This window comes from Gymnogyps californianus, chromosome 13 (assembly GCF_018139145.2).
Source record: "Gymnogyps californianus isolate 813 chromosome 13, ASM1813914v2, whole genome shotgun sequence".
Taxonomy (NCBI): Eukaryota; Metazoa; Chordata; class Aves; order Accipitriformes; family Cathartidae; genus Gymnogyps; species Gymnogyps californianus.
In genome coordinates, this window is record NC_059483.1 from 10,728,460 (window position 1) to 10,754,851 (window position 26,392).

At 53.9% G+C, this 26,392-nt stretch overlaps 2 protein-coding genes and 1 long non-coding RNA gene across 3 annotated transcripts in view; 2 read left to right on the forward strand and 1 right to left on the reverse strand.

The window, feature by feature from the left end:
- The first annotated feature begins 1,155 nt into the window (after positions 1-1,155).
- On the forward strand, positions 1,156-6,807 carry FAM3D (FAM3 metabolism regulating signaling molecule D). Its single transcript, XM_050904762.1, has 10 exons — positions 1,156-1,193; positions 1,967-2,033; positions 2,794-2,901; positions 3,221-3,241; positions 3,948-4,071; positions 4,325-4,383; positions 4,761-4,811; positions 6,152-6,236; positions 6,380-6,506; positions 6,718-6,807. The coding sequence occupies exons 2-10, from the start codon at positions 2,021-2,023 to the stop codon at positions 6,805-6,807; spliced, it is 678 nt and encodes a 225-aa protein (XP_050760719.1). The 5' UTR covers positions 1,156-1,193; positions 1,967-2,020.
- LOC127021607 (uncharacterized) lies at positions 4,682-6,688 on the reverse strand. The gene is made up of 3 exons (XR_007767242.1): positions 6,585-6,688; positions 6,344-6,479; positions 4,682-5,055 (listed from the first exon to the last, which is right to left on the reverse strand). It is a non-coding gene; the product is annotated as an uncharacterized LOC127021607 (long non-coding RNA).
- Positions 6,808-10,004: 3,197 nt separating the features above from the next.
- Positions 10,005-26,392, forward strand: part of FAM107A (family with sequence similarity 107 member A) — a 28,462-nt gene continuing 12,074 nt past the window's right edge. Inside the window, exons 1-3 of the mRNA XM_050904866.1 lie at positions 10,005-10,028; positions 22,926-22,989; positions 24,303-24,467. Coding sequence (XP_050760823.1) covers positions 10,005-10,028; positions 22,926-22,989; positions 24,303-24,467 — 253 coding nt within the window. The remainder of the gene's footprint in view (positions 10,029-22,925; positions 22,990-24,302; positions 24,468-26,392) is intronic.

Here is a 26,392-nt window from a genome sequence, read left to right on the forward strand (position 1 = left end):
CCCTCCAGATCCAGCCACAGGCAGCATTTGTCCTCCAAAACCTTTAAACTGTCCATTTTCAGGTCTGTGGCTCTTCCACCAGCTCAGTGAAATGGGCTTGTTCATGCCAGATCCGACACGAGTTTAAAATCCATTTCAGGGATACAGTGCTGGGATGGGCAGGACAAGGAGGTGCGGGGAAGGGCTGCGGGTGTCGCGGACCCCCGTGCCACCTCCTGCAGAAACAGATTCTTGCTCACAGCTACCTGCCTCTGGGAGGAATAGCTGCAGGGAGAAGTGAGATGCTGCTTGGAAGCAACTGTGCTTACTCTATCAAAAACACACTGCCATGATATGTGAGGGTACACAAATGCCTTCCAAGGCTTCCTTTAAAATGCAGATAAGCCATGATGCTACTCTCCTGTGGGAAGCCGCTAGCTCCCTGCTAGAGCGGCTTTGGCACTTTGGCAGCTCCTCCTTCCCGCAGCCTCACAGCAGACGTGGGCACAGCGGAGGGGGCTCGCGGGGAGCGGTGCCGGGCTCCGGACAGCTGAAACATCCCTGCACGGCTGCCACTCTGGCCAGGCACCGGCCACCCTGGCCCACTGCGAACTCCCTCCGGGGTCTCAGGCCAAGCAGAAAAGCAACAGCTTTCCTCCTGCAACGCAGATCGTTTTCCTCCTTGTTTTTAAGGCTGCCTAAAAGCCCCATACGGTGATGCTGCAACCTACTCCAGGGTGCAGGGGAAGCATCTCACCAGGGTGCTGAGGGGTGATGCTGGGTCCATCCTGTCCAGGGGGGGACACTGGGTGCATCCCGCCCCGGGAGCCAAGGAAGGACACTGCACCACAGCCTCAGTCAATCACGTGGCCACGGGCAATTTTCCTCAATTCAAGCCCTGGGAGGGGACCCGGAGCAGGGCTGGGCAGGAGGAAAAACTCTTCTCTCCTTCCTCGTGACGCAGCAGCCTGAAATCAACTTTCAGCCCAGCCCTGCTACAACCCTTTGCTCCTTATTTACCCTTCAACAGGAAAAGCAACTCACAGCATAGCCTTTTTACAAATTTTCTATGCCAAGGCTCACTAAAGTGCTGCTTTAGTTAACATTAGGCTCTTTAACTCTGAGCACACATCTCACAGGTGACAATTTGCCTTAGGACTCTGGGGTGGTTTCCAGGACGGACGTTCACCAGGCTGCAGCCCTGAATTTCGAAGGTAGGAATGGGTCCCCAGCCCCTGGGAGCCTGGTGTGTGGGGTGGCAGGTGCCTGTCCCATCTGTCAGGGTGGCAGCGGGAGAGAGGTGGGCAGACGGACTCGCTTGGGTAGGAAATAGTTCACACTCCGAATTACAACCACTCCCCATTTGCATGGGTGAAGATGCTGCAGGATTTGGACAAGTGGAAATATTTCTGTTCTTAAGTCAGGTGTCCCCAAACCTGGCTGCTCTGCCCAGCTCAGCGGCGCTGCCCTTATTCCCTTCCCTTTCTGCTTTTAAGGAGGACGAGCTTGTTCCCACAGATTCCCTGACTGGGTAAGGCCAAATCGCAGCTTGTCCTCAGATGGTATTTTGCAGCTCCTAATATTTGAAGCCTACTTTGCATCATCCCAGAAGGAAATGCAGCAAAGCCGTGATCGCAAACACGCTCCTTGAGCTCATCACTATCAGCAGAATAGAAAAGTGTGATCCATTACTGAGAAAAGGACATGAAACAGGAGCGCACAGAGCAGCAGACAGTCACAGTGAAGAGTTCAGAGACTTAAAAATGAAGCAAGCTCAATCAGTGCAGCCTGCTCCATGGAAGCCAGGACTTCAACATCAGGGTGGGACCGAGCACATGCACCTGATTGATAGGAATTTATACATCTTTGGTGACCTTTTAGTTATTGCAAATATGCCTAAACATAGCAATTATTTTTTTCATCTAATATCTGCCTGGCTTAGGTGGGTTACAGGTATGCTTTACAGTATTTCCTTCTTTTTCCTCAGGGTGACCTGTGACCATTGGCTACCCCCTCGGTTGTGCTCTCTCTCACCACCACCATGCGGGTGACAGGTAAGGAGGGAGAGAGGCTTTTAGTTTTCTCTGTCCATTTTTCTATAGTTCTTTATGTCTCCTTCTCATTTACATGACCCCTTCCAAGCCCAGCTACCCTGACCTTCCCCTGCCAGGGGCATTGGAAAGGGCCTTTGTATGAGCATCAGGTTTTTACAAGATTTGTGTAGATTTCAGCCTGTTGTATTTTTCCCAGTGAAACCCTCTGCGGCTGGGAAGAGATGGCTATTGAGATGTTCCTGGTTCCATAAGAGCCATTCAGCTGCAATACAAGTATATTTCTCTACTCTTTTTCCACGCAGGACTGGAACGTTTTGCTCCGATGAGCACTGCTTTAAAGCCAAATGCCAATCACATTTGTATTAGCAGCTGCTCGGCTGTAGCTAGTGACTAATTGGGGGATAGCAGCCTTCCCAGCGCTGGGAACGTAAGAAATATTTGGATTTACATAGCTTTCTGACTAATTATCAGATTTACTTTAATGCAGAGAGAAATATGAATAGTGCCTCCCAGTAGAAGGGTAATGCCTATCTGAGCATTGCCACACGCTCTAGAGATATTAATTAAGAGATCAGAGTCCTTTTAGAGAATGAAGAAAGGAGCATTAGCTGCCTTCCCACACCACACAAGCACTGGCTGTCACTCTGTGCCTGGTAACCTGGGGACACACAGACCAAGTCCCCAAGAAGCCAGAGGGACGCTCCAGTCCCCAACCCACGCTGCTGCTGCTCTCACCTGGCTCCTCTCCCACCCCTCGCAGGCATGATCCGGTACATGGCACTGCTCACCACACTGCTGGGCACATGGTTCATCGTGCAGACGTACTTCGATCGGAGCTGGAAAGCCATCAGCCTGCGGAGCTGGCTCGGTGAGGCACCGGCAGGGCTCCAGCCGGGTCCAGGGGGAAGGTGCAGGCGGCCCCATTGTGAGCCAGACCCCAGAGCTGCATATAGTTGCCACGAACATTTGCACTCGCAGTCCCTGGCCAAGGCTATAGCCACCAGCTCTGACCATCAGGGCAGGGAGGGGACAGCGCGGTGGGAAGCTGCACTGGGGTGGGTGGCTCCGGGAGTGCTTGCAGCCACGGGGAGCAGTTTTGGAGAGCCGGTGCCTGACTGGCTGCTCCTGGCTTGGAGAAGAGCCAGCAGCTCTCCAGGCTGTCTAACCCTCCTGCTTGGTACCCACAGGTGCCACCGACAAGCCCAGCAGTGAGTACCGCCCTTGACTTCATCTCCGTCACACAACACCGCTCCAGGGCTGAGGGTGATGATGGAAGCACGATAGCTGCCCTCAAAAGCCCCATTCCCGAGGCAAAAATCCCACCCTCCCAAACACAGGGGAATTTCATTATTGCACACAGCAACAGTGACTTTGGCGGGCTATGCAAGCACACGAACCTTCACGTGATCCCCCTGCCCCAGCAGAAACACCCCCAGGCCACAGGCTACAGCAGGAAGCAGGTCACGGGCCCCGTCCAGGCAGCATGGCACAGGTCCCTACCCTGGCCAAGAATGGGGAACCTCCAGGCAGAAAACCCACAAGGGACTGGCCTTGAATGAGTGCCAGCTCCACATGCTCCCCATGGCATACATCCCTCTGCAATCCCCATGGCATACATCCCTCTGCAATCCCCATGGCATCAGCCGTGCCATCCTGCTGCTCACACCCAGCATGGCACCCGGCACCCAGCCAGCTCGTCCCACCCCACCCCAAGCCTCAGCACCATAAACCTCAAACAAGAAGCTGGTTCCAGCCCCAGGACAAGCCTCCTTCGTGCAAGAAGCTGGTCCAGGTGTTGCCCCCTTAGTGGGCCACTGTGCCCCACTGCCAGCCCTGCTCAGCCCTTTGGGGACATGGCCGGTGTCTCCCCGCGGGGCCAACACCATGGCTTGCAGCTCTGCTCCTCCCTCACAGGCAAGCAGCTGCCCCGGCACAAGTGCGGGAACCAGAAGAGCTGCCCCCAGAACCATTTTGCCTTCAAGATCATCAGTGGCGCCGCAAACGTGGTGGGACCCTCCATCTGCTTCGACGACGTGGTGTAAGCAGCACACGGCAGGGACGGGGCAGCCGTGGCTGGCCTGGGCTTGAATAGGGCAAGTTTGGCCTCTGCCAAGCACATCGATGGCCATCACAGTGCATTTGTGGTTAAAAAAATTTGGAAATAGTTTTTTTGCTACCACTTCTGGGGATATTTTGCTGTCTGCAGCCACTTTGCCCCATCACAGTTTCACTGGCACCAGCATCTCCAGGGCATCCCTGCACTTACTGGTGCTCTCTGCTTTTCTTTCCAGCCTCATGAGCAGCGTGAAAAACAACATCGGCAGAGGCCTGAACATCGCACTGGTGAATGGTGAGTCGGGTGGGCACTAACCCCCCCTCTCCCCATGGCCAGGGTCCCTTCCTCCCCTGGGAGGGAACAGGCCACCGGGGACCCCATCCCAGGCACCATGGCTGAGCCAAAAGCACATCAGCCTGGTGTTGCATGGGGCGCACAGCCACAATTATGGTTGCAAGCACTGCCAGGGAGATGGGAACAAACCCACCTGAGTCATGCACGGCGGCTCCATGAACTCCACCAAGCCACACATTCGCCATCGGAGCAAATACAACGCACTGAGGGAAGAGCAAAGCATTTTACAGCAGGAACTCCAAGCTGGTGGCCAGGCAAAGCCTAGAGCCACTCCAGTGCAAACTCAGTGTGCTCTGTTTTGAATTTTAACCTTTCAGGAACAAGCGGGCAGCTCCTGAAAACTGACATATTTGACATGTACTCTGGAGGTAAGCACAGTCGCTTTGCTGCTTGGCGGTTCCCAGCCAGGGCTCACACCGGTACCGCTCGCTGCTGGCTATTTAGGCTGCTCCTCTGTTGTGTATTTAATGATAAAGTCTAGTGGACTTTGACCAGGATTGCCAGCTCGGGTGGTAAAAGCTCAGCTTTCCCTGAGGCCATCAAGCCTGGAGTCCTTGTAATGCACCCGCATCTGAGATTGGCTTCTCACTCCTTTTACATGCATGTAATAGCCTGAAAAACATATTCCACTAAACTGAATGAACCAGGGCACTTGAGACCTGAGAGAGGCTACTTTATGAGATCAGGCAGTTACACTAATCCTGAGATTTTGCAACTTTCAACTCAGTTTTTGCATGGTGGTGGTGGCTGAGCAGCAGCTTGTTTCCCTGCCTTTCGCAGGAGGATAAATGAGGAGCTCAGGCTATGGCAGGCGAGATGCGGCCCCCAGCCCCAGCGAGGCTGGGCACATGGAGCAGAGCCTGGTGGCAGCAAAGACCGCGTCCCTGTGCCTGCCAGCTTCAAACAATCTTCCTAACAGCAAGACGATGTCCTGAGCCAGGGCAGCACCCACTCACAGCCTGGCTGGAACTGACTTGCAGGATGCTGTAAATCCCACCATTGTTGCAAAGCTGTTACCAAACCTCTCCAGAGTTTTGGCAGGACTCCTCAAAATCACATGCTAAAACCACCCCTTATAGTGTTTTTGATTTACCCTTTGCTGTTTGAGCCTTCCCCAGGGATTAAGCACCCTTTCTGCTTTTGCAACCTATTCTTGGTAACTCTGGAGTTTTAAGGAGAAACACCAGTATCATGAGATTTCTGGCTGAGTTTGCGAGCGAGACGTGCAGTGGGAGAGGCACCGGGAAGGAGAAGGCAGTCGGCTCCTGTGCCACTAGATGGGGTGTTGGACTCGAGCATCCCACGGATGCGGGATGAGGAATAATTCCCGCAACACAGCTGAGGGCATGATGGCAGGGCAGGCAGCTCTGCAGCCGAGCGGGTTCATTTCTTGTGTTGGGAAGTAAATTCATGTAACTAGATTTCACAGTTAGCGGGCAAAGTTTAGGAGCAAATTCCCCCCTGCAGTTGCACTGGCAGGAGGAAAGTGCCAGCCCTGGGCGCTGCAGGAGAGCCCAGGTGGGAACGAACACAAGATGGGGAATGCAGCATCTGGGAGCCCGTCCCTCCCCAAGCCCGTGACCCCAAATCCTGGCTAGCACCAGCACAGTCAGGGTATTTCCCACTGACCCAGAGGAGGTTCCCCCAGCTGCCACGCAGCAGTCCCTGCTAAATCCCTTTTTCTTTCCCTAATGCTCTTCTCTCCCAGACATTAACAAACTGGATACCTTCCTCAGAGAGATCAAGCGTGGCACCATTGTGCTGACAGCCAGCTACGATGACGCTGCCACAAAGTGAGTTTGGCCCCAGGAGCAACACCTGGCTCCCCAAAAACCCGCAGCTGGGGGGAGCTGGAGGTGCTGCTGCCAGCAGCAGAGAGGGGATAGGAGGGAACACTCACCTGGCACCACACTAACACCTTCTTACCCTCTTTCAGGATGAATGACAAAGTATGGGCACATTTTGTGGAGCTGGGCAGCAGCCACGTGAGCAAGCTGGGCTTCCGGGACAACTGGGTCTTCTTGGGAGCAAAAGGGCTGAAAAACAAGAGCCCCTTTGAAAAGGTACGTGGCCCTCCCCTGCCACCAGCTCTGGAGGCTCTCATCCTCTTTGTAGCACCTCCCAAGCTACATCTCACCTACCTGTCCGCAGAAGACGTGGGCCAGTGGTGTTATCCCCATGTCGAGCCAAGCTGCAAGTTTTGCCACGTTGCAAACTTGCACTGTGCCACCAACCTCCTCATTCATTTTCTCTCCCTCTTTTTTTTCCCTGCAGCACATAAAAAATGATGAGATGACAAATAAATACGATGGTTGGCCTGAGCTGCTGGAGATGGAGGGCTGTGCCCCAAGGAAGATGGATTAGCATCAAGCCCCAGCCTGCCACAGAGGCGAGACCAGTCTCGCAGGGACACCAGCCCCATCACACTGACCCCAGCCCCCCCACTGCCCGGTCACACAGTCTCAGGGACTGGCCGTTTCACAGCAGGGGCTGCGCAGGGCTTGGAGAAGAGCTGTACAAGTGCCTGCAGAGCCTGAGCAAACACCCGGCCAGGTTTCAGCCAAGCTGTCCTCATGTATGGGTCAATTTGGGGTATTTTGTTCTTCTGTCTTTATACCAAAAACTTTGTAGAAGGTTTTTCAGATTTCTTAAGATATCAAATTATAAAACACTACCTTCTCACTGCCATTTTCAAGCATAATCCGTGCTTTTTCCTGCAGGCACAGCATGCCGTGTCCTCTGCCACCAGCCAGGCATCACCGTTACCCACCCCGCAGCACTGTACACGGGTGCTCCCCCTCCCCACATGGCACAGGGCCAAGTCATCCCTGGGGATGCTCTGACCTCACTGGTTTCCCCCTGGAACTCCTGCCAACCCCCCCGCTGTCTGCTACAGCCACAATAAGGCCAGAAGGCCACAGGGATGGTTGCAGCAATGTAGGTTAATACTTGCAGACCAAAGCATTTCCCCCACCCGGTTGCATCTTTCCTGGGTTAAGTCCAAGCTAAATCCTCCATGGCACGTCCCCATCAAAGGTCAGGCTAATGCCAGGGATGTGCCAACCTGACTTTGCCTTCAGAGGGAGGGAGGGATGTGCAAGTTTCTCAGGCAGCTGAAGTTGTGCAGCATAACCAATAGGTGGGAGCCTTTTACCAGGAGAGACGGTGCCAGTATCAGTCTGGAGCGACACAAACACACCCGGGCTGGCACCCTGCTGCGGGCACCTGCACACCCGCTTTGCTCCTGGAGCTGCACGCCAACCCGGGGCTGGCTGACACCGCCAGCAGAGGAGAGATCCCTGCCCAAACACAGGCATGCAAAGCGCCGCAGACTTCCTTCCAGGGTGGTTCCCATGCTGCTGCCCAACGCCGAGAAGGTCCTGGGGGAGCATCTGCCCCTCGCTCGTGTCCAGATGCATTCACCCAAGCACCATCTGTAGCCAAAACATCTCTGAGCATGAGCACTGCTGAGATCAGATAAGCTGCGTGGGTGATGGCCTGGGCTTATCTGTCATCACGGACAGGGACAAATTTGCATCATATACAGACTTTAATTTCCTATGATTGTATCTGGTTTTTCCCCATTCTTTAAAGCAGACCGGCAGTTTTGCAGAACGTGAGGGTGGAGCATTTCTGCTGGAGCGCTTGGAGCTGTGCAGGGTAACAGGCTACCCTGCACAGCCTTTTCTGCCTCTAACAGCAGGGTTTGCCCCAGCACAGCTTCTAACAGGCAGCTCACATCGGTTATCTGAGCCCTCAGGTCACCCCAGGGGAGCAGAAGTGAGGAGCATTGGCAGGATAAAGCCAGGAAGAGACACAGCCTGTCCTGCGCCGCCACCTTAGGGATGAAACCCTGGATCCAAAACCCAGCACCACCATTCAAAACCAGCGAGGCAACTGGTTTTCCCTAAACAAGGAAAAGTCCCGAAATAAATTGTGTAACACCTATAAGAACTTCCGAAGGCAAAACTGAAATAGAACCCCAGAACAGCCATCACAGAGGAATCCCCCAATAGCTGTAGTATTTTATCCCAGCTTATCCTCCTGCGCTCTTAACGTGCACCTGATTGCACCGAGGGAAGCCTCCACCATAAATCGATCCCTAAATCTGCTGCAACGGCAGTGGTTAATCCCAAGCGCTGAATCATCCCTACCCGTGGTAGCAGCAAGAAATAACATAACGCAACAGACACAACAGCCCTCACATCACACAGCCCTGCCGCACTGCCAGCATAAATATGCCAACTATTTTAAGCCCCCTCAAAGGATCTAGATTCACTCATAAGCCAAACTGAAAACAGCCTAAGAGCTGCAAAGGCAGCCGGCTGCATGGGGTAAACCAGCGCACAGCATCAGCTACAGCCCAGAAAACAACCAGCCCCTTTCAGCCACAGGAAACTCTTCCTAGCCCTTTGCAATGCACATTAGAAATCTGGTTTAAAGCCAAAATAAAGAAAATTTATGTTTCAGCATGCTACAGATTGTTAAAACTAGCTCTGAATCCATCACGGAGCAGTTACTAAGGTACATCACTATTTTCAATAAATAGGGAGAGCTAAAAGTGCAACTCCTGTGCACTCCTTAATCAGCAGCCAGTGTTCTGAAGAGCCATTCCTGCCAAAGTCACCGTGTCCTGATAAATAAATAGGAGCTTTTCGAAAGTCCAGAATCCGGGAGGCAGGGGTATAAACATGGCTTCAGGAGTCAAGTTTAACGTGCTCATTTTTTAAAAAGATCTGAAAAGGGTGGTGGGTGCAGGGACAGCAATCCCCAAATGAGGTTTTTTAGTGCCTTGGCATTTTGAAAGCTGTATTATTGCAGAGACAGGCACCTACCTGGCTGGTTTTCACCACGCCGCATCCCCCAGAGACTTCAGCAAACACAAGCTCTGACCTGCCCGGCCTCCCAGGACGCAGCTCCCTGGGCTCACCTGGGGGCCACGGTGGGCTCCAGCACTGCAGCAGCAAACAGGCAGCCTGGGGCATTTGCAGGAGCAAAGTTTGCAAAATCCAGTGCTGCAACAGGAGCCAAGAGCCAGGATGCAGACGGGTAGCAGAGGGATAATCCTCCTTTATTTTGGGGGTACGGATTTATTTCAGCAAAGTACCAAAGGAGCAGCTAGGAAGGATGCCACGGGCGAGGACCAGCGGGTGCTGGGGCCCCGCAGCTGGGCGAATCCGCATCCTGTGACATCTTGCCCTGTCAAGTGCAATTACTGTAATCTTCCACAGCCTCTCAAAATACGGATCCCGGCTTAGAAACCGGGCATCCGCAGCATGAAAGCTGCCTTTGTGCCCGGGCAGAGCCTGGGCGCGAGCCAGCCGTTAGGTGCATGAAGAAAATGAGTTCTCCACGTGCTGGGAGAAGGGAGGAAAAGCAAGCTTTCCCGCCCGACCCTGCTGCAGACGGGCTGGATTTCACCCACGTCTCCCCGCAGCAGCTGCCGAGGGGCCAGGAGCTGCACAGCCGCGCTTCCCCACGGGAGTAACGGGGCCGGTGATCACGGAGAGCTGGCCGGTCCTGCACCCCGGGTGAGCAGAGCACAGCCAACACGTCGGACCATGGGGGCGGCTCACGGGAAAAAGGTAACGGGGCAGTTTTATTCAGGGCTGCTGAAGCAGTGGCGGGATGATGGAGAAGGCACCATCTGCTTACGTGGTGCTTGTTTTGCCCCGCGCGTGCTAAGGCGGCTGATGGCAGCAAGGGATTAGAGGGAAGGGGCCCGCTCCTGGGTGTGGGTGTCACTCATCAGGGCCGGATTAAGTAATTCCACCTGATGGGCTCAGCATTGGGCCCTGCCAGGGCTTTCAGGACAGCAAGGAGGGGATCAGAGCATTGCATTAGGACAGGCAAAGTTTGGCTTTCTGGGGAGAAACATCAGGCTTGCTCCGAGTGCGTCCGGCAGCCTGCAGGCTGTCTCCCATAGACACGGTGCAAAGTGAGACTCAAGTATTTCTTGGCCTGTGAATTGCCGCCAGCTCCCTCCCGGCATGGGGAGGAGCTGGGCCAGGTCCCACGGCACCCACACGCATCTCCCTCTCCTCCAAATCCCCTGGGGAGGGCGGTCAAACAGCTCCGAAAGGAAACAGGGCTTTATAGAGTCAGAGCCATATGGAGGCAGCTAGAGATGGTTCTGCTGAGGATGCTGTTAGATGTCATTTTGCTTCCACGTCTGACGGCATCAGTGCCTAGAGACACATCATCACTACTCAGTTGCGATGCCCTGATCCGGTATTAGACTTCTGTAGCTTCTCTCCCAGCTCTAAGAGAAATGCACTCGTACACCACACTAAGTCAGTAACTTCTATTGCAATGGGGACAGCAGTGACCCTTTGCCCAGGAGGGACCCTGCATCCTCACCTGAGCACGGTCTGTGGCCTTCAGAGGTGTGGGCACATCCAAACCAGGTGCCTTTCAGAAGTTTGCAAACCTGCTGGGCTCTCTTCCAAAACCAGAGCTAGACACCATTGCAGGGGAAACATGCATAGAAGCAACACCCTGGCCAGTGTTACCAACACCCAGAAGGAAAATTGGGGCTGATGTGGGACTAGTAAACATTTATCTGTTTTCCTGGACCTCAAAGAAGTGCCAGGTACAGGAGGTGCTGCTCGTAGCCAACCCCCTGCTTCTCCAACACCCATCCGAGATGCTGATGCCACGCTGGCTTCAGCACACAGGGGAGCCATGGTCGTTCCCGGAGCTCAGGGCTACAACGGCACACCCGGGAGGAGCCACACTCCGCCCACAGCTAATCCCCAGACCTTTGCTCACGTGGCCGTGACCTTCAGGCCTCGGCACATTTGTATGGGCATTACTGAAAGCAGAGAAATAAGCTGGTTAGGTCAGGCTTGGCTCAGCGCCACCCAGTTCAGCCCTGCTGCATACAAAGCGATCTATGCCGCCTCCCGACCACCAGACCGGATGGCTTTTGGACAGCTTTCCCCATTGATCCCTCTTTCCGAAACACCATGATCCCACCGCAGCCCGGCACTGAATGGCCTGGCTCTGAAACACTCCCAGGAGCTGGGGCTCTCCCGTCGTACCAGCTTGCTGGCAGCCCCAAAAAGCTCTGAGACAGTTTTACTTTCATGGGCACCAAAAGGTCAGAGATTTCACTCCCGTTTCAGCCTCCCAAACGTTGCCCAGGTTGACAAAAGCCTGTGCCACCACTCAGCTGGCACCAAGCGAGGATGTCTGACTGGCAGCTCCTGGGTCAGTGCTTTACCCTTAGGCTGATGGGGAATGGAAACAAGAAAACTCCTTCTGCTGCATTTCCAGGGTAGGCATGAACAGCAGGCTCCAGCCATCTCTGAGGACCAGGCTGGGTTCAGGTGACAGGCAGGAAAGCTCTCCTTCCCCCAGCCCTTGCAGAACCGGCACAGCTCAGGGCATGGGGATCTGCCAGGCACGACCCCATCCACCAGCTACAGCCCAGAGAGGACCCACACGGGAGCACGGAGCAGGAGGAAGGCTCAGCACCCCTCGCCAGTGCTGCCTGCATTAGCAGTCTCAGCTGACCCCTTTTAAGTTTAGACCAGAGCAGCACTCCAAGGGGATTACAGTAGTGGATTGTGGAGTGCAAGGCAATCCCTAGCTCCACTACAAAAGGGACCAGAAAGGCTGCCAGCGTGGCTCCAAGGACATTTCTACTTTCAAAGGCTGCAGCTGCTCCCAAAAAACCTGTTCTGGTATCACCACTGTCCCATGGGTCCAAGCCAACAGCAGGGCTCCAGCAAGACACAGTCCTCTGCCGGGGTACCCTTCACTTCAAGGCAAGGACTTTGACAGGGGCTGGTTCAGGGGTGCTGCAGAGCCAGTGCTGATTCCCCGCTGATTCCTCTGCTCTGCAGAGCACCAGCCAGCCCCGCTGGGCACAGGAATGTGGCTAACATCCCTCTAACCACAGCAAACCACCTTCAAATAATCCTGCAAGCGCAGCCTCCCCGGCAGCAGCTCCCCAGGGTGCCCGGGCAGATGCTCCCAGACCCCCAGGCAGCAGAGGGGCTTGTTTCCAGGCACCTGCACCTCTCCCCTGCTTTTCTCCCCGGTTTCTCAAGGCAGGGTTTGCATAGCGGCCGCTTCCCCAGGGAAAGTTTTCTGTCCCCAAATTCCCAAGAGTGTCAGTTTACACTAATGTCAGATGAGCCGAGATTAGCCTTGCCGCTGAGCGGGGAGCTTTGCTCTGCGGCTGGTTTAAAACAACAAGAGGCAGCACGCCAGCGCCAGGGAGAGAGGCTCTGCTTGTTCAGGCAAACTGCAGTACCTGGCTGCCCATGCTGAAAACCGGGGCTTTGAGAGCATCCTTTAAAACTCCTCTGTTGGAGCGTTGCAGAAGGACAGGACCAGCATCTCTGGGAGCTGCTGGTGGGATTTCCCCACCAACACAACTCACCCCACTGGTGAGGGTATCCCCACAGCCTGGCCAGAGAAGTGCTTCTGCCTGTGTCCCAGCTCACACAGGACATACTCTCTGGTCTTTCATCCACCCTTCTCTTCAGGGCACAAAAGGAGGTGGCCCAGGACATGCACCATGTCCCTCAGCCACCCCAGCACAGCTGGCCCAGAGCATAGCCCCATTTCAGATCAGCTTTGTCTTCTGCCAAGCTGCTCCACCAACACACTTAACTGCACTTCATGAAGTTTTCTCACCAGCAATCACACACGTTATTCACACAATAAGGGAGATGAAAGCTACAAAAATCAACACTTCAGCTCCAGAATAAAAAAGTCCTAAAAAAATTCCTCTGCAAATGGGTAGGAGGGGGAATAATTCTCTTGCTCTGCCTCTCGTTAGCAGGAGGAGGCTCTCAAACAGGTAAATAAGTGCCACTGCCCTTCCAGCAGCTCTGGGGTCATAATAACAGGGTCATGTTGCTACTAAGCATCTCTGTAGAAGTCAGTTATCTTGGCTGTCAGGAGAATGGTCTCAATTTTTAAAAGGCATCTGTTTGCTGCTCTCACAGGACAGGGAGAGAATAAGACACAAAAGTTGTGATTTTCTGGATCTTCCACCCATCCTGAAGGAGGCGGGAAGCAGCAGTTGTATTTTCCCAGCATCACTTAATGCTGAGCAAGTGATTCCCCTTCTCAGATTCCCACACACAGGTGAACACCCAAAAGCAGACATCCCTCCCATGGGAACTAACCCTGACAGTTCAGCTCCGCACACATGTATCCTGCTTGACATCACCCCAGCACCAGGTCCACGCGTGCAGGGTAACTCCAGCTACAGCAGCATCCACCGTGCTCAGCACTGTCACTTTTCTCGACTAGCATCAGCTGCAAAAGCCATGGTCCAACAGGGAGCAGAGCTCCAAAATGCCAAGGCAACATTTAAAGGGAAATTTTTAAAAGTCTGTATTATTAAATGAAAGATCCAGATTGACCAAAAAGCTGGTTCTCACCGTTCAAGAGCTTCGAAACTCTTATCCCAACTACAAAAATCCTGGGCGCTTGTTTTGGAAAGCAGAGGAGTGAGTAAGGCAAACAAGAGGAGCTGTGTCTGTGGCTGGCAGAGATGTTTATAATGAGAAGAAAAGGGCTGTTTCGTGCCGGTGCAGCAAAGCACAGGGAAGAAACTGCCACAAAGGGACCAGCATGGTGGCTGTCCTGATACAGTGACACTGATCACACAAGGCCAAAGGAGGCAGCCCCAGGACCTGTCGTCACCAGCATCTTCCCTTCAGCTACCGGCATGGGCAACAGCTAGAATTGAAACCACTTCAAAAACAAGATGAGGAATAAGGCCCAAATTGGTCCCAGAATGGATGGAAGAGCTTGACCATAAAAAGGCATGAAATGCAGCAGCTTGTGACACCCAGGAGAGGCTCCATGGTCCAGCAGCCCCTCTCACATGAGAGAGGACATTACAGGAACGCAGCCCTCTGAGGCAGTGGGCTGGGACGCTGCTGCCCCATCATGCTCCACAGACCGGCAGGCACAGCGGGATTTTCCTGGCTCTCCCCGACAGCTATTTCAGAAAGCTGGTAGCCGGTGTCCCTGCCAGCTCTTTCAAAGCATCCCTGTGCCCAGGCAACACAAGAGCCCTCCAAGGGACCCTGCCTGCTCTGCCGCTAGAACAGCAGCCATCCCTCCTTGCCAGCCGGGGCTGCTGCTCTGCTTTCAGCAAGAGGGGCTGCGGGTGCCAGGGCCCATGAGCAGAACAAGTCCCACCAACAGTCACTGAATACCACCAGTTGTTTGGTGGCACTGGCCCTGGGAACAAATCCAAAAATCAGATGGCAACTGGGAACCACAACACTTCAGTGTCCTGGAGCACTGCACTGCTCAGGGAGAAGGGTTTGCCGTGTGCTGCCTGCAACAAGCCTTGGTTCAGAGGGACAGGAATGAGAGCTGATGACTTTGCACACCAGGAAAGTCCCTAAGTGCCTCATGGGAGTGGGGAGATCATTGACAAAAACCCCTTTTCTGGGCAAAAATAACACATGCCCAGAAAATAACAGCTCAGGCTCATGAGACAGCAAACACCTGTAAGTCCTCTCATCTGTCTGACACAGCACAGGCCAGAGTGGGAGAGCTGGGCCAGGGCTGGTCCCAAAACCTCCACAGAACCCCTCTAAGGTGACTTTATCCTGCCTCTTCTTGCCTTCCTCTTCTTCAACCCTTTAAAGTCCCCCAGGTAGTAACATCTGGGGACTCTGATTAAGCAGAGACACAGCTCCAGGCTTTTGTAGCTTTCAAAGAAAGTAAAATAAAATGCTGTAGCATCCCAGCCCTCAGAAGCCAAACCCATTACAGTGGCTTGCTCTAGCTCCTAGAAAGTGATCACAGCTTTATTTCTTACCTCTTCATCCCAAGTACCCAGACAGCACAGGTAAACCAACTCCAACACCTAATATAACCCACTCCCTGCCTCCAGAGAGGCTGACATTTTGGTCCCGAGAGGGCTTATATGGGCCCAGTGCAGGCAGGGAACTAATCTGGACACAGCTGCCCCAGTTTAAGGCTCTGCCTTCCCCAACCTGCACTGCTGCCTCTGCAGCTGCGCTGGATCAGCAGCCCATGTGCTGCACCCTTCCTCACGGGGCAAAACCAGCTGCTATGACATCCATACCGACTCTCTAGACAGCTGACTTTGCCCTGAAGCAGCATAGGGGTGTGCACACAAGCGCAGGACATGAAGCCCCCATGCCAGTAAGGCGACCGAGCGCATCTCACCAGTCCGTGCATAAGATGGTATGATACAGGGCTTTGATTCATGGTTGAAGGTGCTGGGCAGGAGGCAGAGGAGCGTGCTGCCAGCCCCTCCAGAGGAAGGGCAGAAGCTGGCCGGCACCGGCCAATGCTGCTTGCAGCATCCAGGGCTGCAAGGGAGCCATGGAAGAGGGCTCAGACTGAAGGAAGGGTCACGATGCGCTCATGGGGAGACCAGAAAGATCACTGCATGGGAAATGCAGCAGCTGCCAGGTCTGGGATGGCTCAGCGGTCCTCAAGTAAAAATGGATTAAAGCAATTAAAGGCTTCGCTGCTTCTCTCTGCTCCTGGGGGCCATGTTCAAGTGGTGCCTGCTGCCTCCTCACGAACCCTGCGATAACAGGGACGCTTCACCTCTTCCTCCACTGCCTCCTCCACTTGCAGCCCGTGGTGGTGGGCAGCCTGGGGGGTGGCATCTCATCCCAGATAACAGCCAAACCTCCTCCCTTTTGGCCTCTTCCCTTTGGGGTCCCCCCCGCACAGGACCCAGCCAGCTGCCGCTGGCACACGCTGCCCGCAGGGAACAGACCAGCCCGCTCTGCCTTGCCAGCCCGCTACCAGCAGTGCCTGGGGCTGCTGAGGCATTTCTGCCCTCATTTTTCACAAATTCCATTTTTCCAAGCTAAGGACTAATTCTAGTGACCTTGGCCAGGTAAAGAGCACAACAAGGTGGTGTCAGAAGAGCAGATCTCTGATGGCAGCACTATCCTTGGCCCCTGACATAGAGTCCCTAGTTGTGAAACGGAGTAATGATGCCACTGCAGCCTGGTGGCTCTAGGACAGCATGGCACAGTGCCAGAAATAAATATTGTCCCTATTATTCATGTGGCATAAGCCTCCATTTTTGCAAAATGCCATTCTTCAAGGCACTTTAGAGTGTCTTAATGATCTCTCTGCAGCATGACAGCTCCAAAACAGCTGGAGCTCTTTTGTGCCAGTGAGCCAGTGACTGATGCTCTTCCCGTGCAGTCAGCAGCATCCCCAGAAATAGTGGAGCAGTCTTTCACATCATCAGTGGTACCACACCTCCAGCACAGGGCAAAAATAAGCTCCTGAGACAGGTAAAAAATGGTTATCCACAGGAACAGCTTAACTGCTGCTGCTAACATTGAGGTGGGCAATGCAGGTATTGCCAACAGATAGCAGGGCGAGAATTTGGCTTTGTCCTGGCATGCAGTGGCATTATGTGCTCTGCACGTTGCAAGGGACCAGATTAAAAAGCACTGAACTGCAGGTGAGGATTTCCTTAGGACCAAGGGAGAACAGCAGGTCCATCGGCATCACACCGATGGATGGATACACTGCTCCGGTTTGTGCTGGGGAGGTGCCGAGAGCCTCCCCGTGCCCTTCGCAGCAGGATGTCAGGCTTCGCAGTCAGCTTGAATGCTGACAAATGAGCCTTGTGCACCAGCTGCTGCGGGGCTGAGCCCTGTCACTGATTGCTCTCATTAATCTGCAGGAAATTTTCGGCTGAGGTCTGGTGCATCGCACTCCGTCTCCCCAGCCGCGGGGCCCCGTGCAGCTGGGGAGCAGCATTTGCTCCGCTTCAGCGGGGAGTTCGATGGGGGTCCCTGCCCCGGGGCTGGCGGCTCCAGCGAGCTCCCCTTCCCATGCTGCTGCTTCCCCGCTTTAGCTTTTTTTTGCACTTTTTTCTGGGCAGTCTGTGAAACCGGACTCAATTTGCCAGCTTTCATGGCCGCAGGTGGGCTGTGCTTGCCTTCTGGGGCCAGCCCTGCCACGAGGACTTGGGAGGGGAGTGGCATTGGTGACAAAGACAGGCAGAGGTCAGCGCAGCACTCATCTGTGTCAAATTGTGTTTTCTTTATGAATAAAATAACACCAAGTGCTATTTGAAGCATCTGCAATTTTCCACTCGACTAGGCAGCAAAGTGGCCACCTGGCTGGTGCTCCCCAAGAGCAGCGCGGGAGCTGCAGTAACATGAGCCTGGCCCCGTACCCAGACCGAGAGCCCAGCCTCCTTCTGCAAGCCTAAACTTACAAATTGCTGTTGTCAAAAAATCCCCGAGGCTGCTGGTTGCCCTCGTGAGAGTGACCATAAGCATCCACCCTCAGCTCCACTTCAGCCCAAGAAACGCTGCAGACTTGCAGAGGTCAAAAGACCGGTAATGAAATGTTACACCAATAACTTGATATTTCTTAGAGTCCTTTGCAATACGATAGTGAAATCAGCTATGGTTGTGGCCAGGGACCAGGAGTAATACAAGCTCACAGCTTCACTTGAAAAACCTGCTCACCCCCGGGCCAGTGTGTATGGAGGGCTGGACAAGGGCGGCAGAGCCGGGGGCAGCGCGGGACAGGGAGTGATGGGGCTGGGCGCTGGGCTGGAGCAAGCACTGGATGCCGTGGTGGTTCAGGGACCCTGCTGAGACCCCTTCCCATGACAAGGGCAGCACCGCGGCAGCAGATTTCATAGCTGCTGGCTCAGGAGCGCCAGGATGTGCCTGGACATCGACTCCTGGGTGCCTGCCAGTCCCGATTGCAAAACCTGCCAAAATAACAGTGTCCCATAATGAGCTAGGAGCAGAGGAATGTGCACGGTCAAGCTCCCCGCCGGGGAGTAACTCTCCCAAACCCAGCATTGCTCTACCCCTGCAAGAGAGAGGAACCCACAGTTTCTCATAACAGCCCCCATAGCAGCTACGTCATGACCTCCACTGGGAAGGCAGAGCCCAGTCTGCCAGCTCCGGAGGGAGGGGGGTGTTATACTGCCTTTCTTAACCCTCAAGAAAGTTTGGAAATTCATCCAAACTGCAGCACTTCCTCCAGCGAAGGCCAGCAGGGAGTTAGCAGCGACATTAGGTGTTGGGGCATGCTGCTGATTTTCTCTGTGTTTCTCCTTAACAAGAAAATGGTATCATCTCGGCAAACATGTGCACCAGCTTGCTGAATCAAATAAGCCTCAACATCTCACATGGCAAGACTTTGCAGCAAAACAATTGAGCTGACAGATTTTTGTGCATTGACATCACAGATGGGAAAAAGTCTTACTAATCCTCAAAAGTTTCTTCCAGTGGATGATTTCATTGAGGTCTCTGGATCAGTCCCAGCTGCTGCAAATGAGCACAGATAGACCAGAATTCAGCAATAACACAGGAGATTTGGGCAAAAACTTAGACAGTATCTCAGCATCCAGGAGCATGTAAGAAGTTTTCATACAGAGCGCTGGGAGCAGCAAGAGGGTATTTGGGGCTAATTGAAAGCAGCGGTAGAGTACAATTTGGCTAACCTCTAAATCACATGTTTTGTGGCTTCATCGCACACAGAAATGCTGGCTTTGATCTGCCAACCATCAATGCCTTGTTCCAGGTCATGACGACTTCTTTCAAAGCCTCTGGGTTAAGCAATAAGACTATTTTAATCAATGGATGTGTTCATTCATTGAACACCAATGTCAGCAGCTGCTACAGCACCTTATGGACAAAGTACCTTTCTCTGAGCCCATCTACTCCCAAATAGGTTGGGCAACTTCCAACCCTGCTAACGGTGCCTCCCTCCCAAAACCAGGTCTGCGGGAGATTCACATCAGTTCTCAGCCTGGGTGGCATTTTGCCCACTTTAATACCTCTTTATCACCATGATCTGATTGCAGCAATTTCTTGCCTAATTTATTAGCTCAGGCTTTGGCTACAGTGCAATATAGATGCTATGATACTGCACCTTAATGGCACCTGTATTGATCTGAACCTGCCTGAAGCCACCCTCCTCGCCCCTTCCGTGGCTCGTACTCTGACCACGCCGATGGCTCATTTCCCTAACCGCTTTCATCAAAGCACAAACACGGTCCAAAGTTACCAGCCATCACTTTTGCTGCAAGTAAACATTAGAGCACCCACGTGTAGGACAAGTCATACTGATTAATGGTTTATACAGGGAGGCTGGTTCTAAGCTGCAGGAGGAGCATTGCACTCCCCGAGCGGGGAGCCCTGGAGGAGGATGCCTCCTTAAAGCTGGTGGTTCAAAGTAGCCTACACCTGCAAAACTGCCTCCAGACATTTGCTGCAGGAGCTCTTTGCTGTGCATTGGAGTCGGGGCCAGGAACGGTCCTGCTGTGATATAATGATGCCCAGGATGTTTGGGAGTAACATAGAACAGTAAAACTACAATGTGAGACTACTTACTATTTTTACTTTATGTTGCTTTGTTGCATTTAACCCCACTTAACAGCCAGGCTAATTCCAGCTAAAGTTGTAGGTGTCCTCACTGACATGGTCAAAGCAGGCTAGGGATCCCAGGCAGGAGCTGGCCTGTGGGTTGGAAGTGGTACCTCCTTCCATCAGCAGTGTTTCCAGGATCCTCCCTCTCTTGCTGGAGAAATTCCCCGGCCGGGGTGGCTGCGGGCTGGTTGCTACTGCCACCGATGGAAGCAGCTGCGGGGCTTGGGGCAGCTCCTCCTTCATCTGCCTGGCACACTTGCATCTGTCCTGCTCCCCTGCAGAGGGGCATAGCGTTACTGTCCAATGCTAGGTTTTATTACTACTTCTTACTCCTGGCAAGATGCAGCCGCACTGCACGCAGAAGTGATTTTCACGCAGAAATAGGAGGTTTGGGGAAACCGCAGGCATTTTCTGCCCATTTACTGCAATACACCCTCCCCATCTGAGCCCTCACTCTGACAAATGAAGCCCTCTGACTCCTGCGGTACCCATACCCCTGCCCAGATGGGTTGGGGACAGAATCCCGTAACCTGCTTTGTCCCATGGGGAGCAGGAAAAAGTCTCTATCATCTGGGCAATCATTAACTCCCCTCTGTGAGCCAGGGAGGTGCGAGAAGCCGTCCTGCTCTGCAAACACAATAATGGCTCGAGTGGAGATTAGCAGGAGTGTGTTTCCAGCCACTCCGTGCCACGGAGGTGACAGGGTATCAGGGACCAGCCAGAGCTCTGACCAGCCTACACGTGCCCTGCCCTTGGCTTTGCCACCACCAAGGTCACCGCCACAGTGCAACCAGCATGACTTCTTAGGTTGTAATGGGATTGCACGAAGTTTGTGCTGGGGGCTGGGACACACAGAGCAGGAGGGAGGGCTGGGCTGCTGGGCCGGTCCTCACCACCACAAGCAGCACCTCAGCCAACGTCTAGCATTAACCCAGCGGAGGAAATGTTTAACCAGCCTCCAGGACCTCCGTGCAGCAGGAGGTGAAATGCTGTCTGCCTTCAAGTCCCAGCCCCGGGTGACTTCAGCAAGGCCAAAATTTTGTCTGTGGATCTGGAGCCCAGACATGACTGGCAGTGATGCTGCACTCCCAACCCCGTGCTGAGAGTGGAGATTTAATAAAGATACATGCAGGCAGGGCCAGGCAGAGCTGTCTGCTCTGTAATTCACAGCTTACATCGAGGCTCCTCGGCGCTGCGGCCGGGCAGACAGCAAGCCCATCTCAGCGGCAGCGTTATCTCACTGTCATTGCATTCACGTCGGCTGGCTGCATTACACAACCGTGGAAAAGCCAGTATTTGTGTTGGGTACTCATTTGACATGTCTGGGGTTTTTTAAGACACAGGAGACGTGTCCACACAAGAAAGTTCCTGGTGCCGCAGCAATTGGCTAGAGAAATGACAGCCAGCAGCCAACATCACTAGCAAAGTAATTCAGCAGCTAAAAGTCAGTCTAATGCACAACCCCAGTAACAAGGACCCGGCTGTGGACTTCCCCAGAGCCATCTTCGTCTTCCCAGCATTCATCAGTTAACCGTACAGCCACCCACCAGTGACACTCCGGGTGCACATTCAGCACAGCGTTATTTTCTCTTTACGTGCACGTTGAATGAAAAAACCACATCACTTCCTCAGCAAGGCAGAGTCCAAGTCCCAAGAAATGAGCCCTCTGTGGGCACACGTGCCGGAGAGCTGTGCCGGAACCGTGCTGGAACCATGCCAGAGCTGTGCCAGAGCCGCCTGGCTCTTCTGCCAGCTCCTGGCACGGGGACTCCCCTGGGCTTGCTCCTCTGGGGGTGACACCTCCAAGCAAGACCCCCCGCCTGCAAAACCCCCACAGCATTCACAGCAACACGGGGCCATGTGGGGTACAGGAGACGTAATGAGTGATGCTGGGATGAGCTCCCCATGTCACCTTCTCCTGGCACATGAAGCCACTTCATAAGAAATATGGGGGCAGCTGGTGAATGACGCAACTCCTTGTCTGCAGGAGCCACTCCAGATAAATATCACCCAGCAATCAACCACCTTCACACAGTAACCTTCAGGGAGCTACAGGGGGAATACAAAGTCTTTTTGTTAATCCCAAAGACTCAGGAGCACAGGGTGAGATGAGATTGCTTACTAATTTAGATAGCAAAGAGAATTGTTGTGCAAGGAGCTCCTAGAAAAACAGCTTTGCCATGAAAAGTCCTTTGGTTCAGGACGCGAGGTCCTAAGCACCCCACAAACCCGCTTCCCTGCAGAGAGGAGCCCAGATGTGCAGCTGGTCAGGCACTAGGGCATATCAGACAGAAGTATGTCCAGAAAATTTAGGTTGCCTTTTTCCAATTTGTTTTACTCAGTCAAAAGCAGGTGTTGATGGATCACAGCCCTTTTCCACTCCCACATCTACCAGCAATAACCACACTTAATCAGGAGCTCAAAGCAGGTTTAAAACGATGGTCTTTTTCCCCTTTGACACATCTCCAGTGAACTCACAAACCTGAAGCTCACCACCTGCCCCTTAACCTGTTCAAAGGCAAACCAAGGGGAGTAGGCCAGATGTGCATCCATCTCTTTTTCAGTTGGAAAGTGAGCCAAATGATTTTTTGGAGCATGCAAGTGAGCAGCCAGGCTACGGGGGCAATGGGCGACGTGAGGGGAATCTGCACAGGCACGAAAAGCTCATGGGGCACACATGGGCTGCGAGGCAGGTTGCAGTTTGAGCAGGCAAACTGCACAACCTCCCCACTTAAAGCCCTCTCCTCCACTCCAGCCTTCATCTAGGGGCAAAAGCTGTGTGAGATCTTCAAAACCCTGCCGTGTCTAACCCACAGCTGGTCGGGATGGGCTGACTGCGCTCACACAAGCACATGTACGCACACACCACACACCACACACAGGGGAATGTGGACCAGCCTGCCTCTTGTCTCCTGCATCTGATGCTCCGTGTCAATTAAATTTAACAGCTCCTGGTCAGGAGGTTTAAAAAAAATAATAATTTTTTCAAGTCTCTAGTAGCAAATGACCGGCAACTCCTCCTACGTTTCATCTCCTGTAACAGAGCAATACCTGTACGGTCCTTTTCCATTTCTCTCTTGCCTTTTCTTCCAGAAAGAATATTCCCTTCAGCCTAAGTGTCCGAGTGGAAGCGGGAAGCCCGGGAGCGGCGGCTCAGGTGAGTGCCAGCAGCCGGCACTGCCCCACGGAGGGCTTTGCGAGGCAAGCTGGGAGAGGCTGGGGCTTCTGTTCACGCCCGGCGCTGCTGAGCCCTTGGCTGGAAAACACAGCTGGGATGGGGGAAAATGCTGGGATGTGGAGAGGAACAAAATGTGGAGAGGTGAAAAGAAGTGAATAAGCACCCCCATGCCTGTGGCATCCTGGCCTCTTTCTCCAGTCCTTCACGGGGCCAGGAGCATCAGGCCAGGACGTGGCCGTGATGGTGCATGCACCCGTGGGTGCCACGGCATGTGAATGTGGCTGGGCACCACAGCAGTGCCCCCCAGCTTCCCTTATCCCCTTCCTCTGGGTGGAAATGGTTTCATCCCATCCCTGCCCACCTCCTGGGACCAAAATGCTGGGCATCTGCAAGCTGGCACAGGGTGACCTGGGCAGAGCTGGATGGCAGCACCCATCTAAGAGCCAAAAGGAGCTGCTGGGGTGGTTTAACTCCTCCTCCTCCCCCAGCTTTGCAGCTTCTGGTTTCCCTGGCCGTGGCAATTCAGGGACAGCCAACATGGCACCTCCAGCCACAGCGAGGATGGGGACGAGGGGCCCAATCCAAGCAGGGGCTGCATCTCAGCACGATGAGACCTGGGGCAGCGGGAGCCTGGGGCAGCGATGCAGCGGCATCCCACAGCCCTGGTGCCACCAGGATGCCCGTGGCCCCTGTGCAGGGGCTGCTTCTCCCTCCCACAGCCCTTACCCACAGGGTGCAGCAGCTGCTCCCTCTGGACCGTGCAGCAGTTGGTAGATGACGGGGTGTTGCAACACACCAGGGAATAATCACGATAACTCGAGCGGTTGCCCTGGTGCCGTGCTTGGCTGTTGCAGTGGTTGCTAAAGAGAGTGGGCGTGCGGCTTCCTCTGGGGCGATCTGATTTCTCCGGGAGCGTAGTTAAGGCACGCTTAGGAGAAATCGTCCTCCGTGGAGCAGGGACACGACCTCTCCGCCGGCAGCAGCGGCTGTGCTGAGCGGGCTGCTCGGGCGCCTGGGCACGCACGGAGCTGTTTGCTTTGGGGGGGAAAAACGATTAGCTTGTTCATCCATCCTGGGAAAACATCATCCAGCAACGAAGAGCAAAGGGAGCAAGTTTTCAGGGTGGCAGAGAGACCTTTGGGACCAGCACTGAGGAGCAGGCAAGGCCACTGGCTGCTGCCAGCCGAGCTCAAGCCCTCATTAGGGTCCCCGTGGGGTGGCAAGAGCAGCAGGAAAGAAGCACCGGTGCAGCAGCTGCCTCCACGTGACCCTCCGTCCCTGCTCCACCGGAGAGACTTGGCAGGAGCCAGGCAGCTTTGTCGGACCCAGCCAAAAAGTCACGCAGGCACAAGCGCAGCCGGGCAGAAGCGGCAGCCTCAGCCCCCGCAGCCCCATGTCGTGGGGCGCGGGGCAGCACCTGCCCTCCGGGCTCCCCAGGGCCACGCTGCGGAAATCAGGTAAGCCCAGGGTCCCCTGAGCCGCCCCAGGGGCTCCCCGCTTCTCTGCCGGCTCCCCCCTGCAGGGACGGGCTGCTGAGCCCCCGTGGGATTAGTCTGCACTGCATACATGTTTACACACAGGTGACTTCGGACCCTGTTTTAAATTTTATTTGAGATATCATGTTACTTTAATACTTCAGTAGCTGGTTGAGAAGCTGCCCTTGTGCTTCTGCCTTTCAAAATGGACCTGTATCCCACAAGAAATTCCCTTAGCAAACCCATGCTGTGACTCAAACCTTCTTCTTGGAAAGGCATTGGGCTGGACAGGGGGCACTTGCTAATACGATCCCTGCAAATCAACATGGGAGGATTTTCTCCGTATTCAACAAAATACCTTTGAGCTACCTTAAAACATTCATTAATGATTGATGTGTGGCTCTATCATAGGCAGGCAAATGCACAGAGCAAATATTTGATTACATATTAAAAGTAAGTTTGCAATTATTGAGAAAGACTGCTAAGCATCTGTCACTGCTTAACAAAACTAAACAAGCCGCTCCACACGCCGCTTGCAAAAGGCACGGGGCTGACATCCCTTGGTGATTGCTAACAGAGTGGGATCCCAGCCTTGTCATTTTTTCTTATCACAGTCCAAGGTAATTAAATGAAATTATTAACCAGCACACCCAATCCTGCCTGCCCACAGGCAGAAGGGAGCTTGCTGCTGCCTGACTGTACAAGCATTTCCATCATTAGCCAACACAAAACAGGGTACCGGTAACTTCTACACACCAGACAGCTCAGCTAGCCCCAAACCTGCCAGGATTTCTCTGTTCCAAATACATGTGCATGTGTGCAAAGCTCAGCGGGTGACCATGGAGGCATCTCGGGTCCTCTGCATTTGGGGTGATTGCAGCTGGTGGTGTGTGAGCAGCCTGGGCTGAGCCGGTACCCGCTCTGTGCTCCCCTTATGTGGGTGCAGCGCTGGTGTAAACGGGGGACGCCGGCCCCGCAGGCTGCAGTGCTGGCATGGCACTTGGCAAGGGTGGGCAGGACTGGGGGCACTGGCTGGACTGGGGAGACTGGCTGTACTGGTGGGAGAACACTGGCTGTACTGGTGGGGAGTACTGGCTGTACTGGTGGGGAGCTCAGGCTGTACTGGTGAGCGGCATGGGCCTGTACTGGGGGGAGCACTGGCTATACTGGTGGGCAACCCCATCCCCAGCATGTGCTCAGCAGAGAGGCAGAGGCAGGAATGATGGTAACACGTGGCAGCGGTGCCGGGAGCTGCAGGGCCGTGTCCCCCTGCCCTGTTTTACATTTCCAGTAGGGTTTTCTTTCCCTTTCCGACCCTGTGACCTCATGGGGTTTATTCCTGAATGTCAGGGCTGAGTGAAGGCAAGGGCACCCAGGGCATGCGTGCCTGCTGCCCCGAGGCAGCCACCCGATAGCTGGGAACTGCTTCCCATGGTAGCCACATCGAGTTACATTCACCCTATTGCATTATAAATACTAGAATTAGCCTTGCTTAATTATTTAAAACTATAGATTAAAAGCAGACAAAGGCTCTTTGCCTCCTTTCTGGAGCACGTGTATCATTTATCGGTGATACGGTCGCCTGGTGACAAGCAAGGGGGAGTGTGCCAGGTCCATCGGTATGACATGCTCCGGAGCTGCCGGCACGGCAGGAACCAGAGGAGAGGAAAATCACAGTGAGGACAGGAGCTGGTACCATCTCACCCAGGGAGGGTAACGATTAGCATCTGCCAATCTTTGGGCTCGCCATATTATTATTTTATTATTATTATTATTATTATTATTATTATTATTATCATCACCATCATGATCACTATTATTAACATTATCATCATCCGTCACCAGGGCAGTAAGCCACAGCAGTCATTAAGCTAATGCGAAGGAATGACAGGTATTTTGTTCCAGGC

Coding starts and splice junctions, on each gene's coding strand:
- FAM3D (XM_050904762.1), top strand. Junction 4,812..6,151: donor ATTTGACATGTACTCTGGAG/GTAAGCACAGTC, acceptor CTTCTCTCCCAG/ACATTAACAAACTGGATACC. Junction 6,237..6,379: donor TACGATGACGCTGCCACAAA/GTGAGTTTGGCC, acceptor ACCCTCTTTCAG/GATGAATGACAAAGTATGGG.